The sequence below is a fragment of the Quercus lobata genome, chromosome 9 (assembly GCF_001633185.2).
Source record: "Quercus lobata isolate SW786 chromosome 9, ValleyOak3.0 Primary Assembly, whole genome shotgun sequence".
Classification (NCBI taxonomy): domain Eukaryota; kingdom Viridiplantae; phylum Streptophyta; class Magnoliopsida; order Fagales; family Fagaceae; genus Quercus; species Quercus lobata.
The window spans coordinates 40538306-40559147 of record NC_044912.1 but is presented as its reverse complement, the minus strand read 5'-3'; the positions used below and the strand labels follow the sequence as shown (position 1 = coordinate 40559147).

The window sequence follows — 20842 nt, the reverse complement described above, 5'->3', positions numbered from 1 at the left end:
TATACCTACTCCATTTGCAAAATGGCTCCCAAGTACACATTCCCAGTTCTTGTTCCAATTGCAAAAGAAACCTCGATAACCTTGCCACATTTGCCATAGACCACTATGAGCTTTGATACCACTTGTTGTGAGAGATAAACATCTTGGAGAGACTCCAATTAAGTACTTAATATAACATATAAAGGCACACTTAACCAAAAGTCCTAAACCCAATAGATATGAGTTCAACTATGTTATATTAACTAATCATTTTTCTCATCATTATTCAATCTGATACTTTGTTCACACGCGTTACGTGTACACTTAACAAATTACAAGTTTTCATAGTTTATGGTACAAAGTGCAAGTACCCCATAGTTTAGGGTAATTTTTTGCTTGACCATTTTGATTTAATTATTGTTCTTGGAATTGTGCTGCATTGAATTCTAGACTATCAACAATGGGAAGTTGAAAGGAGTTGAACATCGAGCAATGAAAAATTCAATCTTACTAAAATATATACTCTTTAAATAAACAAATTTATAAACAAATACAATTATAATAAACATCTATTAATAAATATCATAATGATCAAAATCTATATTTTTTTAATAAAAAAAGAGAAATCATATTCTATTGGTTATAATATAAAATGAACAATTTTGAATTTTTGTTAACCTTTTCTAATGTTGTCATATAAGCTTTTGAAAGTACACAAATTTTCATGTCATATAAAATGCTTAATTTGGCAAAGGCCATTATAACAAACAAAGTGGAGGAAAAAGTTTAATTCTAACCCATGATGTGACAATTAAATAGATAATCTCTTGTGTGTATTTATTTCCTTAAATAAATAAAAAATCTTAAAAATCCTCACGCGGGTTGAAAAGATAGCTCTAAACTAATTTGAAACCAACCTTTGTCCCAAAATAAATTTCAATTTCACACAATTAGACTGAACAAAGAAGTTTCTCAAAACATGTTCAAGACTATCTTTTCAAAACATTTTACTATTCAGTTTATTTTTACTACTATTCATGAGCTCCACTACATTTTTTGATACTATTCATGGGTTTCACTGTACTATTTCAGCTAACTTTTACCTTTATTTATAATAATTTCAGTAAAAGTTTTCAATTTTAACAAAATAAGTGAATCCCAAACAGACCTAACATGTGATGATTAATAAAACTTTTCTAGTTTATTTTTATTATTTATAACTGGAAAAAATTAACAAATGCCTGAGAGTATTGATTTAAGAACTATTTTTAGAAACATTTTATAAAAAAATGATAAAACAATTCATTTTTATAAGAGCTTTTTATATTTTCTATAAAAATGAAGTTACAAATTTCCTTAATATAATTTATTAACAATTATCCAAGAGGAGCTGCTTACAAGACCCTTTAAATTGCGCAGCCCATGACCTGTCATATGGAAACTGGAAAGCACCGAAATTTCCTCCTCCCTCGCAGTCCAACAGACAGTCATAACCACTCATAAAGTCATGTCACTCATAACAAACCAATCTCTCTCTCTCTCTCTCTCAAACAAAACAATTGCAAACCCAAAATGAGAGTCTTGATTATCGTCCTCCTCCTCACTCTCATCACCGTGAACCAGCACGGCTCAGCCGTCAACGGCGGAGACTTCACCGGCGACTACTCGAAACTCTCCGGTATCATAATCCCAGGCTTCGCTTCCACACAGCTCCGCGCTTGGTCCATCCTCGACTGCCCTTACTCTCCTCTCGACTTCAACCCACTCGACTTGGTCTGGCTCGACACCACCAAAGTACACTCCATTTCCCTCTCCTACTTTTATGTAACAATCACTTTTTATGTTCATAAAGCTTTTGAGTTAAAAAGGAAAATCGTCTACTTTTATTTTTGATAATGCTTATTTCCACCTCACTATTTACAATTTGACATTATGATTATAATTTGGATAAGGGTCTCAATTTTCTAATAGTTTAAGCTTTCGGGATAATTAGAATTAGTAATATTTCATGGTATCAATGCCGGTCTCTTAGTTCAAACCTGGACTAAATTATTAAATTCATCATTTATTAAGAGCTTAAGCTTATGAGATAATCAGTAATTTATCGTGGTATTAATATAGTTGGTCTTAGTTCAAACCCGCTTTAGAGTAATGGCTAAATGATTAAATTCACAATTTTTTAATTGCTTAAACTTTTGGGATAATCAGCAATCTATCATGGTATCAATGCATGAGGTCTTAGGTCGAACCTGCTTTCGAATAATAGTTAAATGATTAAGTTTTACCATTTTCTAACCCCTTTTTTTAATGTTTGGTTGAGGTGAAAAATGAGAGGATGAAAAATGGGGGAAGGAAAAAGAAAAAGAAAATGAAATGGGGTGGATGTAGTTTTCCTCCTGGGCCCACTATTTTTAGCTCTTTCCAAATTGGGAAGAAAATGGTGAGGGAAATGGCCTTGAGAAGGAAATTACAAAAAATCCACTTCAATTTTCCATCGTTCCACTTATAATAATAATGGTATAGTAATAATTTACTATCAATTCTTTCACTTTTCTATCCTCTTTCCCAAACACGCATGATGGAAATTACAATTATTTTTTATCCATCCAAAATTTTCCATCCTCCAAATCAATCAGAGCTTAAGCTTTTTAGACATTTGGTATATCAAACACTTATACCAAATACTATGGCCATTGCTAGTAATATCATTATTTATCAAATTAGCAAAAATGCAAACACTTTAGATTAACAAAATTGTGTTGAATATAAATATGTGACAGTAAAGGGTCTGATAATGACTTCAAATAGACTAATAATATTTATAATCTGAGAGCATCGTGTTCATTTTGCCTGCAGCTTCTTTCTGCTGTGAATTGTTGGCTTAAGTGCATGATATTGGATCCTTACAATCAAACAGATCATCCAGAATGCAGGTCTCGGCCAGATAGTGGCCTTTCTGCAATCACTGAACTTGATCCAGGTTATATAACAGGTATGTGTTTACTTCTTTTACATGGTCCTCTATATGGGATATTTTAATCATAGTTTGCTTCGCTTCTGGTGGTATGACATGCATAACTGAAGTTTGTTGCTTTGTGGTCTGCAGGTCCTCTCTCTTCAGTGTGGAAAGAGTGGATTAAGTGGTGTATCGAGTTTGGTATAGAGGCCAATGCAATCATTGCTGTTCCATATGATTGGAGATTGTCACCATCAAAGCTTGAGGAGCGAGATCTTTACTTTCACAAGCTAAAGTTTGTATATAACCTAAATTATCTCTAGTGCCTACTATTATTACTAGCTATGATGCACATCTTTGGATGGATTCCCTGTACAAATAAATCCCAACACCCCCCCCCCCCCCAAAAAAAAAAGATGATAAAAAGAGCTGTTCAATTTGTAGTTGCTTTCATCTAATTACCCTTATTTGTTGTAACATCTCGGGCATATCATTTGAATAACAAAGGGCCTAGTCATTATTTTTGTCCCATGATTTGACCAATTTCCATAGTTTCCTTAGGCTAACCAGACTTTATATAATTGACTGATGTTTAGGTGGTTTCTGTAATTCATTGTTCATGTCTCAATTAACTTCGTAAGCAAAATGCCATACGTGTTCTGCTTTGTAGTTTAAGCTCTTGTCTTTGCATGATATAGAAAGTTGGAGTAGTAATGTTTTATGTGTCTTCTCTAGCAAAATCTAATAGGTCTTGCCAAAATTTTGATTTATAATTTATTTTTTCCCACATAAGTTATTTATGCCTTCAATAAGCTTTGCTATGCAGTTGTTTAACTGCATTGTCAATATTAAATTGACATTTATAATTGCTTGTCCATTACTTGGAATCTCAATTTTGTAAGTGTTCTTTTTGATCTGAATCTCATAGCAGTTTCTAAGATTGTGATGTCTTGATGTTTTGATGGTGGGGAAAATACAATGTTGACATTTAACAAATGAGCGAGGTTGTTAAAAGGTAGTAATATTTTTTTACATGCGTAGACAGACATTGCAATATGTACATGGATAAATCAAAGTGCTTAGTTAAGTGTTTTGGGATATATTGTTGAGAATAAAGACAAAAGATTTCTAATAATTCTGAAGTGTCAAGTTGTGCTGAAATTTCTCTTCTGAACAGTTTGTGTTAGGGTGAAGTTCATTTACTGGTTGATTTTGGGGTTATAAGAAATTTTTTTTGTTCTCTTTGCAGATTGACATTTGAAACTGCCCTGAAACTTCGTGGAGGTCCCTCACTTGTCTTTGCCCATTCTTTGGGTAATAACGTCTTTCGTTATTTTTTGGAGTGGTTAAAGCTAGAAATTGCACCAAAACATTATTTCCAGTGGCTGGATGAACACATTCATGCGTATTTTGCTGTTGGTATTGTTTTGAACGAACATTTATTTACTTTAAACTCTAGTCACTTGGAATGGACATGATACTTATTTTGGGCTTATTTTGTATCGTTGATTACAGGGGCTCCTCTTCTTGGTTCAATTGAGACTGTAAAAGCATCACTTTCTGGACTTTCATATGGTCTTCCTATTTCTGAGGTTATCTCTTTTTTGAAACATTCTCAAAATATTCTTTTCTTACCAGTGCTTTTTATGTCAGTTCTCTAACTTGTGCAGTATGTCATTATCTTTTCTTCCCTGTAAACTAATATTATTAGGTTAATTTTATTTTATTACTTTAGTAACTGTCGATTACATTATACTTTGGAAATATAAATTCCTCTAATGCCTTATTAAATGTTAAATTAACAAGGAATGTAGTCTATGTAACTCAATTTTCCCAACTTCTCTTCTTGGTGACATTGAGACCGAGAAAGTGACATCTTCCAACAATTTTTATTGACATGGTTACCATATTAGACGATGACGCCTGTTCTAATGCACACTTATCATATGTTTTTGGAAGGTCTCAGGGGACAGCTAGATTGATGTTCAATTCATTTGCTTCTTCAATATGGATGTTGCCATTTTCAAAGAATTGTAGGGCAGATAATGCATATTGGAAGCACTTCTCTGGTGGGAGCAGGCATGGTCATCACATGTATCACTGTGAAGAGCAGGAATTCCGGTCAAACTTCTCTGGGTTCCCAACAAATATAATCAATATTGAAATCCCATCCATTCGTCGTAAGACTTTTGAAACTAATGCAGGTCTCACTGAGACAGTATTTTTATCATTCTCAACATGTTTCCTATGTCTTGTATGAGCAGGATTCGATGCCTATCCATCAGTTGCAGAAGTGGCTGAGGCCAACTTATCTAGCATGGAATGTGGACTGCCAACTCAGTTATCATTCTCTGCTCGTGAAATATCAGACGGGACCTTTTTCAAAGCAATTGAGGATTATGATCCGGATAGCAAGAGGCTCTTGTACCAATTAGAGAAGTGGGTATTGTCTTGCTAATCACCAACAAAGCTTACTGCGCTCTATATGTGGGCTTTTTGCATATAATGCCAAATTATTACAACTACTCCAGTTGTTCTGCCCTGCTGGGAGTGAAACTTAATCCATTACCCTTGAAGCATCTTCATGTCAACCTATATAGATTTCATCTTCTTTAGGCTTCAAAAACTATTATTACACTTTGAGCTTGTTTTATCAGATGTCTTTGTCTATGCTAATATTTTTATCTTGTGCGGTGTTCTTGAAACTAAGGGATGGATTTACATAATTAAGCCACCTTGGATTGAAGAGTTTAGTACTTAATTTTTCCTTTTAAAACAATATGCATGAGAGGCAGCTGCAGCATGATACATGCCTTTGATTTTAGATGGAGTTTCTGCTGTGTAGATTTGTTTTATGATAATAGTAACTCATTACCAAGTGTTTGATCATATTTGCTCTTTGAATTGTATGGAGCTGCAAATCGGTCGATTTGGTGAAAAGCTTTCACCAAAAAAAATAAGCTAGTTATAAATGATGAGGTGTTATTCATTTGAGATAAAGAGTTTAACATTAAGATGGAGTATGCATACTTGCAGATTGTTTACATAACAAAAAAGAGTAGGTAGTCTACCAGGTGGTTCTTTATGTAGCAAAAACAAACATTTTGCTAATGTCCTTTCACTATCTGAAACTGTAATTAGTTCTGAGTGTTTGCTGTTTCATCTGTCGTAAATTCTTTATTAATTTAAAATTTCTACAGCTAGTTTTTTTTCTTGCTCTTTTGTTTTGTTTATTTCTGTATCTAACTATGTTATAATGCTGTGTATTTCAGGTATCATAGTGATCCTATTTTAAATCCACTTACACCTTGGGACAGACCACCTATAAAAAATGTATTTTGTATCTATGGATTAGATTCGAAGACTGAGGTAAAATCTTGTTCTTCATCATACATACTTCCACTTTTCCTATCAGAAAAGGACATATTCATTAATCTGTTATAGAAGAAAGAAAAAACACCTGCAATTTTAGAGAGTGCTACTTTAAACACTATGTAGATTTGCTTCTTGTCCATTTCTGTTCTAAGGTCAATAGTGAATGTTTAATTGGGCTTAAGAATAATAATTTTTTTTCTAGTTTCCTGATAAATCTGATCTAAGTTGGAGCACTTGTAAACATGTGTGTATATTACTGAAATCACATGGATGAACAATTGTTTGCCTTTGAGACATTAATGGATTTTGGATTGCATCAAAATTTCTCTATTAACTTAACTGAATTCATTAATTAATTTATCTCCACATTTTTAAACTAGTTTTATTGGTTTTCTGAATATCTAATAGGTTATATGCATCCTAAGAAATTTCTTTCTTATGACTAGGGATTTGTTGCTGCATGTTCTACATTTAGCTTGTAACCATGTTGTGGTGAATGATAGTTTTAGTATCTTGGCAATGACAAAACAGGTTGGTTATTATTTTGCTCCGAGTGGCAAGCCTTACCCTGATAATTGGATCATTACAGATGTCATCTTTGAGGTTGAAGGATCTCTATTCTCAAGGTAAGTGTCGTTCATACTAGATCCATAATCATAGTGACTAATACAATTTGTGTCAAGTAGTTAAATTTCCTGGATAATATTTACCAAAATTCTTTTATCATATTTAATTAGACTTCAAAGGGAATAAGCTTATTTGAATGTTTGGAACTCTGTGTGTGTGTGTGCACATGCTGGAGTGTGTTTCTTAGTCGATTAAGTAATCATGTTTAGTTACTAGATTTTTACAGGCCAATGAGACAAAATATTGACAGTAATTACACTGCACTTGTTTAATGGTGATAATCTGTGATAATTGCCCATTGACCACCTAAGCCCAGAAAAAAAAGTGCCTATCTACTCTTTGAAAGCTCAGTTAAGCATTGACTGCACAATTATTGATCTGTACTCAATATAAGTTTGCAAAAATTAAAATCTTGCAAAATTTGTTGTAAGGCGAATGTTAGGTTCTTTTAGTTCAGAAAATATTGTATGTCTCTGATGCTCTAATCCTAGTGGACATGGGGTGCTGGTCCTGTAACAGGTCTATTACTCGTAGTGCATCTGACAACTTCAGAAAAAATTATACTTATTCAGTTTGTAAAAGAGAAAAGGAATCAAATTATCAAGCATGAACAATTTGTAGGGTTGGTTCTTCTATCTCCGGGAATTTTTTTTTAAATTTGGAAGCAAGCAGCCAGTATATAATCTCTCTCTAATGTTTTTTTCTTTTTTTTTTTGTGTGGGGGGGGGGGGGAGGTGTCAGGGGGAGTGAACTTAATATAATGCAAACCACCCACAGTGGATAATTTATTCAGTTGGGCAAAGAGATTCAATTCTCATACCTTACAGTTCGATTAAGTAGCTGAAAGATCCGACTTGAATAATACTGCACAATTTTCTTTTTTTGGGTTAAAAGCAAAGATCTTTAATTGATTTGCTTTTATAGGATTTGATGCTCTCCTTGTGGCCTTATGTGGTCATTTCTTAGCCACTGAAAGGCCCCTAGTTCTTGAATCATTGTCCTACTTCATTGTCCTATCAAGTATGGCAAGCTTGATTGGTGGCTCCTGGGTTGCTCAAGTGTATAAAATTGATGATAGTAAACATGCGCTTATGTTGCCAAGCCGACCGCCATACACAAAGCTTGCAGGGGGCTTGATCTCAAAACCTCCTTTTGTTACTCTTTTAAAGTAAGGCTCTTGTACTGTACTTATACATTAGTTCCCTTCCTCCAAAAAAAAAAAAAATACTCATTCTTGACAGGATACAAATTTCCAATCTTGCAACTCGTGAAAAAATATGGAAAAAGCTTGCTTTTATTATAAAAGATTGGATAATTTAACCTTCTCATGCAGAGTACAAATTTCTAATTATCAGAAAAATGAAGAGTAGACATTTCTAATTATCAGAAAAATATGCTTCATTATAGAGTAGAGATACAATTAGCAATCTCCTCTCTACCATTATCCTTGATACCTTGGTCCCCTCTAAGATTAACCACCACTTGCCAATATGTTGCCTTTTCTTGTGAGTAACATGAAGAAAATGATTTTCCTCAGATAGTTCAATGTAATTGATTCTTGGTTAATGTCATGCTCTTCATCATGTATTTTTCTTTTTGTCATGCTATTCGTGTGCCACAGGATAGAAGCCTTAATGAGCTCTAATACCAATTTTGATGTAGGATCTTTAGGAATTTATGCTAAATTAGGGTTCTTGAATAGGATTTGATGTTTAAGGGTTTAGATAGGATTAGGAAATAAAAAGTAGGACAGAGTTTGGCTACAAGCTTAGGAGTTTGGCATGTGTCCCTCTTATATGCAATGCATACGACTCACTTAAAATGATTGTATACAATCACTTAAGTATGGTTTAGTAAGTGCACACATGTCATCTTCCTATTATTGGTTGTAGCCAAGTTTGTAGCCAAACTCTGTTCTAAAATGTATGGATCATGAATGATTTTGATGGCTATTTGGTGTCAAAACACTGAATAGAATGAGTAACAATGAAAGATAATCCCACACAATCACACCTTGATTTCCTAACCAATTACACTCAAGAAGGAGAAGGCAATCATATCCCAAGTTGTTGGAATTTTATTAAATTCAATATCTCTATTTCTATCGTTTGAATACATAAAGATTCTTTTATAGGCAACTGCCATTGCTACTCCTAGAAGGAAGGACTCCTAAATAACCTTTTCTTAGAAAGGGTAGGACTCCTAATAATAATGAAAAAGTAATTAAGAACTTTAAACCATTTAAAAAGGACAAGATGCACAAGATACCTTCTCTTCTAGAATAGCCCACTACCTCATATTCAAAAAAAAAAAAAAAATGAAATAACCAAACTATCTATATTTTAATTAAACTTCATTAAAACTGAATGAACAACATTCTAACCTAAAGAAACTTAATACTAAGACTCAAAAATAACTAAAATAGCCTATGAGAGCTGCTAAGAAGGCCCCACATCAAAACTAAACCATAATTCTTGAAATTTTTGGTATTTAATCTTATTTTTTCAACTCTTTCTTGTTTACATCATTGTGGCCTCAACTATGCATTTCATGACTCCTGAAATTTTTTTCTGGGCTGGTTGGTTTTAACTGTTTGATTATGATGAATTCGATTTTTGTTTATCTCACTTGTTGACTTGTGGTTGTACCATTTTTCTTTGTGTGTTGGTGACTTGAAATTAGGACGATTCTTCTCAAGTTCTGGGTGTTTGAGGGGCATTTACAAGCCAATATTAGACTAACAAATCTCATTTTCTCTTTGTAAAGTCTTAAGTGTCTACAGACCTTCAAAATATCTTGTGCTCACTTCCTAAAGAGATGTATATAACCAAATTGATCTTTCTGGTTCATTTGTTAGCAACCTGTATAAGTTCATATCCTTATAGATAATTTATAGGTCTTTGTCCAGATGTTGTAGATCAATATTCTCATGTTATACTCTACTGGTAGGTTGTTTATTGTGTTATAAATATGACTTTGTCAGACCTTATCTTGTGTTCACATGGTCTTTTTTGGGTCCTTTATTGTTTGTTGCTCCATTTTTCATGCAGAGCTCTTGTGGACCACTTGTTGTCCCTTGTGGTGTTTAACTCATGCATTAATTTATATTAACTTTTCCCTGCTTCATCTCTGTGCTTGCTATGTTGCTGACTAAACTATCAATTTTACCTATTGGCTTCATTTTCGCTAGCCTTATGCTCATTATTTCCCCTTTTTAGCACCTTCAATAAAGCACACTACATATAAGTAATAAAACACACTGTATATATAGTATTGAAACAACTTTTGCCATTTTTTTCCTAATGGATTAAGTGAAGTGATAGGAATATGTAATAGATGAGTGTTTCAGCCTCTTTGTAAAATGTAATATATGTGTTTGTAACATTCATGTAGGTCAGGGGATCTGGTTGAAGGGAATCCAGGAGCCGCAAGTGGGGATGATACAGTAAGCTCAAGAAATCTTATTTGTAAAAGTGATTTTTGATAAACTACTAATTGTCTCAAAAGCTTTAGCTGATAGGAAACAATGAATTTAATCCATCACTCAACCATTATTTTGACACTCCCCCTTATGTGCAGACCAAGATTCAATTAGTGTAGCCCAACACTTGGAATTTTTAATTTGAAATGGTTAAAGTGGACTACAAATTTTCCTTAAACTTTAAGTTGATAGGAAATTGTGAATTGAATCACTTAACCATTATTCAGCAATTTTAAAGATAGAAATTATTGCCAATGTCCTTTGGGCTAATTGGCAGATCTACTCCTTTTGGAGTACATTCGGGGTCGGATCCCTTCAAAAATTTTACCTAGCACCCTGCCCCCCCCCCCCCCCACAAAAAAAAATAATAATAATAATAATAATAACAGAAAGTATTTAGATCGACCAGCTTCAGTATGACCATATGTAATTTAATTTTTGAAGTTGGATACAATAATACTATAGCTTCCATTGAAATTGACATATCTGTTTACAGGTACCATACAATTCCCTCTCTTTTTGCAAGAATTGGCTTGGATCAAAAGTGAACATAACAAGGACTCCTCAGGTATTCCTAGTCAGTGTGTGTGTACAAGCACGATTAAGTTTATGAAATTGCATTGTATGTATGCATTCTATATGCATGCATTATAAGAATGCGATAGCAAAACTCTATTATGGATTAGATCATTTAGCGAGACTTAACCATGACAAAATAGATAGTTTGATGCATGTTATTAGATGTCAAATTCTGTGCCTTCGATAATTCCTTTAAACTTCTATCAAATTCCTGTCTTTGTGGTATCAAGAGTGATTAAGTATTTTATACTTTTCCCAATATCAGGTTCGGACATAATCTTGGTTTGTGAACCAAGGTATGTTTTCCATGATGTTAGCTCATGATAATTGGTTTAGCTTCTGATCAGTTCTTAATCAGCTACCGTATATAAGAATAATGATTTTTCCCAGTAATAGCCTGCATTTTAAGATGCTATTTGTTACGTTTTACATTCTGTAGATCTTTTAATATTCTTTGGACTGCTTGCATAGTCTTGCAATGCAATCAGCATGGAGGGAGTGCATATCTTTTTTATATTGCCAAAACTGGGAGATGAAGTCATCTTGACACTAGGTGTTAGCATATTACCGCAGCTGCAGCTAAAGGTTTGCGCATCATGCATAAACCAAACGAACATTTTTTGACTCAAAACAGACCTAGAATCAAACCCATTTTGTCTACCATTTTGCTTCTAATGGAGAAGAGAAGAAAAAGGGGAGGGGGGGGGGGGTGTCTTAATGCTTCGCTTCTTTAGGTCTTACAACTTTTACCCCCCCCACCCCCCCCCCCCCCCATTTAATCATATATCTCAATTGCCGCTGGAATTTAGTGATTACATTAATATTTATTGCATGGACATTGTTTGTATCTGTTGCTTCTGTTTCATGAATATAGTAATGTGATTTTATTCTCTTCAAATGAACTTATCTTTGAAAAATTGGGAGCCCCTGAAGTTTATGCCTAATTCATTCTGAGTTTCAGTAGGTTTAACCAGTTCTCCTCTGGCTTTGATATTCCTTGTTGCCATGAGCTGGCCTTGAAACTTCTCTTATCTTCGTGTGATATTTATATTGCTTGTATAGCAATAATTTGTCTTACATATGATAAGCTTATATTTCTAGTGAAAAAAAAAAATCTTAAATCAACCTAAGCTTATATTTCTAGTGAAAAAAAAAATCTTAAATCAACCCCAACATTCTAACTGAATAATTGTTTCTTGTGCCTAGAGTTAACAATTTAACAGATAGCACAACCATAGTAATGATCACCACAATCCAAAATAATAAAAATCACTCACGAATTTTGGTGATGAAGTGAAAAACTTTTGAATAACTCTTCAAAATAAAAAACCACTCCGAGAGTAACCAACCCCTTAGGAAATTTCACTATAGAAGAAATAGTTATGATCAGTCTATACTCACAAAACCATTGTAGACTAGACTCAAGTTGTAACCTTAGCAAGTGATCCATTTACCTCCCACCGCAAGGGCCCAAAAACTCTGGAATCCTTGTATAGAACTTCCTCCACAAACGAACTTGTTTACATCAAACCCGGAACTCTGGTGCTCCAAATCAAATCTCTATAGGATTTCTATCAAATAGGTAAAGAATCTCAATTTTTTTAATAAAGATATTACGGAGTGAAAACTCACGGGGAGAAACTCAAGGGTAAGCTCACAGGGAAAGGTTTTTGACAGTTAGGCTCAAGAGAATTAAGGCTCTTTCAATGATCTTAGGATGGTTGCCTCTCCCGCCTTGAAAGTCATGCATGAGGGCTATTTATGGGTAGGTTCAAGTTTAGGTTAAATTATGTTTGAGAAAGGTTGGTATTATGAATCCTGTTAACTCACTTGACTGAGGGTTGATCAAAGTCTTTGCTTGACTTAGATGATAGCTCGAGTGATTCTTCATGAACTTGCAATCTTGAAATAGTAATTTGACCCATTACCTAACTACTTAATTTGCAACAAATAAAACCTCAGTTATAGCACGTTTTGGTAGGAATTAGTCAACTTGGATCTAAATTCTAACATCTTGTGTATATTAAACATGTCCTCTTTCCACAATAATTTTGATAATTCCTTCTAAAAATGCAGCCTGAGCATGATGGGTCCGATGTACAAGTGGAATTGAATGTAGAACATCATCATGGAGAAGACATTGTTCCCAACATGACAAGGTCACCTAGGGTTAAATACATAACCTTTTATGAAGATTCTGAAAGTATTCCTGGAAAGAGGACAGCAGTTTGGGAGCTTGACAAAGGTGCATTACATGTCTTTGCATTCCTCATGAATGGAGTCTTGAAATTTTCTTTATAGCCCTTTGTCTTAAATAATGTCCTTCTAAACTGCATTTGTTACTGTTTGGAGAGAACATGGTGTAGTTATGCAACATGCAACATACAACTGGTTGATTGTATATCAAATATAATGGCTGGTCTCATTCATTTGGGAAGAAGTATACTCATTTGGTGAAATATTTAAGGTGATTTTAAAATTGAAAATGGATAAAACTTAGATACAATACCTTAGGTGCAGTACATTAGATTTTCCAATTGAATTCAAACACTTGGTTGCATTGACGAATAAGACAAAATAGTGCTATCTTTTCGAATGATATATTTAAAACAATCAAGTGTTTGAATTCAATTGGATAATCTAATGTCTTTTATCGGAAATTTAAGTTGACCTTATTCTTGGTTTCTCTCTACACAACGATTCAAGCCAAGCACAGTATTAAATAGAGGATTGATTACATGTAGTAGTGATACACGTTTAACTGAAACTATCTTTATGTAGCAAGTCACAGGAACATAGTTAGACACCCAGTTCTAATGAGGGAGTTGTGGCTTCAGATGTGGCATGATATCCATCCTGATGCAAAATCTAGATTTGTAACAAAAGGTGAATTTTTATCTAATAAATTCTTTTGGGGGGTGGGGTTACCTTGAACAATCTTCACTGATAAGATATGTAACAGCTAAGCGTGGACCTCTTAGGGATGAGGACTGTTTTTGGGACTATGGGAAAGCTCGGTGTGCGTGGCCTGAGTACTGTGAATATAGGTTATTTCTTTTTCTATAATAAAACTCATTTTCTGTTGGAACTTACATTTTTTTCTTTCTCTTTCGCTGTTTTATGTTTAATATTTTATATTCACTTGATTGATGGTGATGCAGGTACATTTTTGGGGATGTTCACCTAGGGCAGAGCTGTAGATTAAAGAACTCTTCAGCTGATCTGCCATTGCATTATCTATAGATTAGAAGGTGCCAGTTTTCCTCTTTCTTCTGTATCCTTGTATAAATTAAACTACCAATTGAGCTAAATTTAGAATATTTGAGTAATGATACACTTGGGAAATAAAATGAATTGTTCTTACTAGATTCCCTTTGAAGATATGAACAATAACTTCCTTCGAGATGCCACTTTGGCTTTCCTCAAGATAAAAGCACACCTGATGATTGTCTTTTTTTTTTAAGTATAACTATATTTAATAAAATAGGGGCACAGCCCAGGTTCATGGGGAGAACACAAGGTACACCCTTAAAGAGAAGTTAGCATTTGATGATTGTCCTCAAACTCAGAACAATCATACATGCTATTTAGTATTTAATAAGCATTTTGTTCCAGCATTTTACTAATTTTTCTAGCTTTATCATTATATCTCATCACATGATCATTGTTGCTATGCTATCAGGAATCCATACCTTATTTTCTTGGAAGCTTGTCGTACATAGTGATATGACTGGGGGGAAAAATGAACAACATAACCTTAGTACCAAAACTATGGGTTTGTGGGGAAAAAAAAATGAAATCCAGAAATAAAAAGTGGTAAAAAAATGCATCTATTCCCTCTGTCATTTATCCCAATTCTGCTGACACTCTAGATTTCAAATTTTTCTAATCACACCCGTTCTGGTATCAAATTGTTCTAATCTACTTCTATCCTCTCTTAAAATCATTAATAGAAATTAGTCATGTGAGATGCAAGTGGCTCAATGCACCTCGCTCACAATATCTTTCTCTTTAATTTGATCTCCTATTATATGTAATTATTCTCATGTGATTGAGTTTTGTTAATTATTTTGTAACAGGCAGTGCATAGTAGTCATTGATTAGAAAAATTTTATACTACAGAGGGTGTGATTAGAAAAATTAGAAACCTAGGGTATGCTAACAAACTTGCATCAGCAGATATTTGAGGGGAAGGAGATGTCTATACCAAATCTCAAGTTTCTTTTCTTGAAAACTCTCTTTGAATGGGCAACACACTCTTCTACTATCTCAACCTTTTCTCTAATGGAGTTTTTAGACTCTTTGCACTTGTATTGCTAATCTTATGGCTTCCTTTTCTTTCTTTCTTTTTTTCTTTTTTTTTTCTTTTTTTTTTTTTCTTTTTTTTTTTTTTTCGAATCTCTGCATACTTCCTGTAAATGCTATTCCAAATTTAATAAATTACAATTACTTTATTGAAAAAAACAAAAACAAAAACCAAAAAAAAAAGGGTAATGAAAGATTTGACTAGTGTCATTATCAAGATAAGCTTAAGAAAAGAACTCATGCAGTTATATGGAAAGAAATTGAAATGCCATTATGAAATTGATGTTTTAATGCGGTATTTAAATGCCTCCTAAATGGTTGCTTTTTCGAGAGGATGTGGTACTGCCCGATTTTCTCTCTCATAGAATTATGGTGATTAGAATTCACAAGTGCTTAAGTTCTTTATTTTTTGGTAATCTTTACTGAAAGTTATAGTTAGATATTAATTTATTTCTATAATTCTTGCTTTTTTTTAATGATATTTTAGTTTTGTCATCACAGGTGCTGGCAATGGCGCATACATATGAGAGGTCTAGTCTCTTGTAAATTACAATTCATCCAGTTCAGCATCTAGAATCTTCACAATGTTTGATGGCCTTTATCTCTGTTGCAACTCTCACTTGCTGTTTGGCCTCATCCTTCAGTCCATCTTGCAACCAAGGATAACTCTGTCAGATCTGCTTTGAATTGCAGCCTAACCCTCCTTTATTCTTGCTTCCAGTATCTTATTTTCTCCAAGGAGCGTATTGTAAGCAAAGTCTTTCTAAGCCATCACAACAGTGAAGCAGAGTTTTGTTCTTCAAAGACATTCATTAACACAGTTTAGAATTTAGATGTAATAAGCTTTTGAAGAGTGCATTTTTTTTTTTTTTTTTTTTTTTACCGAGTACGAGTCTGATGCAGAGAAGTATACAATCTCAACCTTGAGCAATGTTGGCAGGCATTCTAAGAAGTACCTAGCCAGGCTAAGCAAGATATCTATGAGGGTTGATCGATTAGAATAGGAGGATAAACATGCATACTTTGACTCAACAATCATAATAAAGACTGCTTTGATTCCTTTTTTATTCCTATCATACAGAATAGAATATGTACCATCTCTCTCTTCTTGTTTTCTTCTTTTTTTTCTTTATTCATTGAGGTTTTCATGGTTAGTATATTGAAATCAAATACTGGATAAAGAAGCATGATTCATCTGAATTTTTGCAATTTGGATGTATTTCTAATTCTGAGTGAACTCGGGTGCTAGCTGGCAAAGTAAGTCTTCTGGCCTTTCGGGCTAAAATTTTCACTGGAGCAATAAAGATGAATTAAAGCCTACATAATTAACTCTCTGAATTTTGAAGAAGTGCCAAAAGATTTAAAACAAAAGGAAAATATTTTATATAAATATTATGTGGTATTTGTTTTAATGTTTGGCCATGGAATAATATCCCACTGGATGGAGCAGGCTGCGCAAAATTCTTACTTTACTTTTAAGGGTAAAATTCCTCTGAAAAATGAAATGTTAATCTCCAGCAGTCTCTGCATTTTCTCACCCAAAATGCAAAGAAAAAGCTACTTTTCTGTTATACCTCATGTAAAAAAATATTTGCATTTGGAGACACTGTTGGAGCTGAGTTTTGTATGCTTACTCTCCAAAATGGAAAGGAACATGACTTTAAGAGTCTAATGGAGATGCTCATAACCAAAAAGGGTGGTGTTCTGGGTAAAAATTTCTTTCAAATTAAGAAGGCTAATCATATTTTTGTCATTTTTTTTCAAAAGAGTGCACTTAGCCCATGTTTGGTATCTTTATTCCAACTGCATTTTGAAAAGCTAAAAGTAAAAAATAGAAGTAGAAGGTCTTTTCCTTCAGCGATGGACGATGAACTAAGCTGCGTCTCTCTCTGTCTCACTGGTGCGAACAGGTTGAACTTGAACAGATTTTTTTTGGCTTTACAAACAGTCTCTCTCTCTCTCTCTCTCTCTCTCTCTCTCAATTCTTTTGTGTGTGTATTTTGAACAGTTTATGTGACCGTTGAATGGTACAATTTTTCGATTTTTTTTAGGGAAATATTAACAAGTACCGTGCAGTGCTTGTTAAGGTTTATCTAATGTGGGTTCCACTTAATAATAAAAAAATTAGATAAATAAAAGAAAAAACATAAAAGTAACCCTATAGTGTATTTTAATTTTTTTTTTTTTCTCTCTATGAAACTGGCCCATAGTTTATAAAGTTGAAAAAGGAAATGACATAAAACCACCAAAAAAAGTCAAATAAAGTTGTTTACGGACACCTTACAGTTGTATTATTAACACAATCCTTTTTTTTTTTTTTAAGGTGGGTCCCTGTCCTAAACAGAGACATTTTGAATTTTAACTTTCTCTCTACTTCTGCTATTAGTATTAGATACATTAGATCCCAAAACTAAGGATTCGCATATTGCATTCTCATTCTTATTTTAGGCAAAGTTACTAGGTCTTACTAGGCTTTACATCCAACAATTCTTTTTCCTTTTTTTTTTTTTTCCTTTCTTTTTTTCTTTCTTCTTCTTCTATGATCAAATAGCTGTAATGGCTCCAACAAATCATCAAGTTCAAAGCTTCGGCAACTCAATTGGCCAATAATGACACTTCTTTGTTGCGGAGTGACCATTGTCACATGGTGGAGAGGAGCATTGCCCTATGTCTTTGTTGGTTGTGATTGGTGGATTTGGCTTATGGAGAGTTTAGGGATTTGCCTTTTGCGGTAATAGTTTTGGCAATTTTTTTTTTATATATATTTTATATTTTTGGTGTTTGATTGTGATTAGTGGCTTTATGATCGTATCAATACTTTATAGGTTCTTATCTTAATGTGTCACTAACATTACTTTTTTACCTATTACTAATAATTTATCATTTCAATAGTTGTCAAATTTTTTGTTTATAGACTTTCTTTTATGATTGTGGTTGTTGTGGCTCAATGGATGTGAATTGTATGATCATGGTGTGAATTTGGGATGCGTTTCTCCTCTTTAATTTATTGCAGAAATTTTTTTGTGTATAAATTTGGGAATAGCAAAAGTGCACTAACCTAAACTCCCCTAAGGTTTCCGTTATCTCTCCTAAATTGCAAACTATTTACACTCATCTCTCCTGAATGACTACTGACTAGAGAAAATGTTTTAAAAAATATTGAATTTCCTATTTTACCCCTTCAATCATCCATGCCCCTTAAATAGAAAATTGGGATTTTGTTAAAGCCTTAATCTTTTGAGATTTTTTAAAAAACCTTTATTCAGTCATTCAATGGAGGTCAGTATAAATAATTTACATTTTATCAAATGTGAGTGTAATAATAGAAAACTTCAATAGAGATCAATGCAATTTTCCCATTTGGAATAGGGCTAATGTTAATTTGTCATTGAAAATTGTAGTTATGGGGCCAGAGAAATTGTGATCCTAGCTCACTTTACATTAGGGCCCAAGGCCCGCGCCGAGGAAAGACATTGCCAAGGACATGCAACGAAAGTCCAAATGGCCTAGAGATATAGCCGAGGACGATCCTGTCCTCGACATCCCAAAGCGCTCCCAGAAGAAAGGGCGAGTGCAATAGGACATGCACGGGGGTACAGTGTAGGAGCAGTTCAAGGAAAAGTTATCACCTCCGCATTGAATGCGCCAACAAACGTCCTGGCAGCATTAATGGGGAAAGGACCCCTGAATAGTGTGGCGACAAAAGAGCTAGGGAAAGGCTGCCCTTACTGCAATTAAGTACTCTGCGCCAGACAGAGCCATGCCTTTCGGCTTTCACAACCACCCCCAACCACTTTGGGTATGAGCTGATGGGACAAGTATCAGCCCTATAAAGCTGAACCCACATGTGGACGTTCAAGGGAGGGGAAAAGCTGGTATAAAAGGGGGAGAAGAGCATGATGTATTGGGAGGGAGGACCATTGACACCTAGCGTAAAAAGGAAGAATGAGAACATTAAACTCCTCGGACAAGGTCCAAGGACTGGAACCACCTAAGCCGTGCCGAGGAGAAAGTCTTCTTGAATACGCTCAGGTCACCTCTGTGCGATCATCATGAACACCAAGACTAACGACTATCCATTCACCAAGGCCTAGCCTTTTTTCCCGCTCTCTAAAAATTTATTGTTTGGGCCTTTAACGTTCGAACCCAATACCAATTTGGGATCGTTACAAATTGAGTCCTTACAATTGGCCCCGTTTGTGGGAAAAGTTTGTGCATTGCCGCAAACGGCGGTTAGTCATGGTGGGATCAAGCCCCTATCAATAAGGGTCCCTTGAAAGAAATAGTTTTGGCAGTGGTGCAAGCTATGTGAAAGCCTCTCCATCATTACCAGCAGCACGCGGTCATTTCCCTGACTCAGTTCCCACTCAGGGCTACACTTCGAAGTGCCATTGGCACGGGCAGTTCTAGGGGCTTCTAACATCAAGTCTATGCCCCACACATTTGCCAAGGGGCTGATCCTCACGGGCCCAGTAGCCCGATTCACCGAACTCCCATAAGTGATAGACAGAACTAAGGTCTTGCATGGTTCTCGGACTTAAACCTATGATGAAACTAGTCACTAGAAACTATAAGTGTTGGACAGAACCAAGGTCTTGCATGGTCCTCGGACTCAAACCTGTGGTGAAACTAGTCACTAGAAACTGTAAGTGTTGGACAGAACCAAGGTCTTGCATGGTCCTCGGACTCAAACCTATGAGGAAACCAGTTACTTCAAGAAAATACAAGTGCTAGACAGAACCAAGGTCTTGTATGGTCTTCGGACTCAAACCTATGGTGAAACTAGTCACTAGAAACTGTAAGTATTGGACAGAACCAAGGTCTTGCATAGTCCTCGGACTCAAACCTATGGGAAAACCAGCTACTTCGAGAAAATATAAGTGTTGGACAGAACCAAGATCTTGCATGGTCCTCGGACTCAAACCTATGGGGAAACCAGTTACTTCAAGAAAATATAAGTGCTAGACAAAATCAAGGTCTTGCATGGTCCTCGGATTCAAACCTATGGTGAAACTAGTCACTAGAAACTATAAGTGTTGGACAGAACTAAGGTCTTGCATGATCCTCGGACTCAAACCTATGGGGAAACCAGCTACTTCAAGAAAATACAAGTGCTAGACAGAACCAAGGTCTTGCATGATCCTCGAACTCAAACCTATGGTGAAACTAGTCACTAGAAACTATAAGTGTTGGACAGAACCAAGGTCTTGCATGGTTCTCGGACTCAAACCTATGGGGAAACCAGCTACTTCAAGAAAATATAAATGTTAGACAGAACCAAGGTCTTGCATGGTCCTCGGACTCAAACCTATGGTGAAACTAGTCACTAGAAACTATAAGTGTTGGACAGAACTAAGGTCTTGCATGGTCCTCGAACTCAAACCTATGGAAAAACCAGCTACTTCGAGAAAATATAAGTGTTGGACAGAACCAAGGTCTTGCATGATCCTCGGACTCAAACCTATGGAGAAACCAGCTACTTCAAGAAAATATAAGTGCTAGACAGAACCAAGGTCTTACATGGTCCTCGGACTCAAACC

The 20842-nt window shown here is 34.9% G+C and overlaps 1 protein-coding gene across 3 annotated transcripts; it reads left to right on the top strand.

Annotated features, from left to right (window-relative positions):
* Positions 1–1388: 1388 nt before the first annotated feature.
* LOC115959732 (phospholipid--sterol O-acyltransferase) lies at positions 1389–16373 on the top strand. 3 transcript variants are annotated; one of them, XM_031078262.1, is made up of 16 exons: positions 1391–1773; positions 2836–2971; positions 3086–3230; positions 4185–4249; positions 4451–4527; positions 4902–5115; positions 5200–5374; positions 6208–6304; positions 6842–6936; positions 10331–10382; positions 10915–10986; positions 13074–13242; positions 13779–13883; positions 13960–14044; positions 14159–14248; positions 15804–16373. In XM_031078262.1, exons 1-15 carry the CDS (start codon positions 1552–1554, stop codon positions 14238–14240), a joined length of 1791 nt encoding a protein of 596 aa, XP_030934122.1. In that variant the 5' UTR covers positions 1391–1551; the 3' UTR covers positions 14241–14248; positions 15804–16373. The 3 variants fall into 3 exon arrangements, with proteins under 3 accessions (XP_030934123.1, XP_030934122.1, XP_030934121.1); XM_031078261.1 differs by having other exon boundaries at positions 4185–4354; XM_031078263.1 differs by lacking the exons at positions 13960–14044; positions 14159–14248; positions 15804–16373 and having other exon boundaries at positions 1389–1773; positions 4185–4354; positions 13783–13877.
* Positions 16374–20842: the final 4469 nt, after the last annotated feature.

What these genes read in the sequence shown, in the direction of transcription:
- LOC115959732 (XM_031078261.1), top strand. Translation starts at nt 1,552, where the DNA reads ATGAGAGTCTTGATTATCGTCCTCCTCCTCACTCTCATCACCGTGAAC. An exon ending in TCTGGCTCGACACCACCAAA is followed by an intron (nt 1,774 to 2,835) that starts GTACACTCCATT and finishes TTTTGCCTGCAG; the next exon opens with CTTCTTTCTGCTGTGAATTG. An exon ending in TGAAATCCCATCCATTCGTC is followed by an intron (nt 5,116 to 5,199) that starts GTAAGACTTTTG and finishes TTGTATGAGCAG; the next exon opens with GATTCGATGCCTATCCATCA.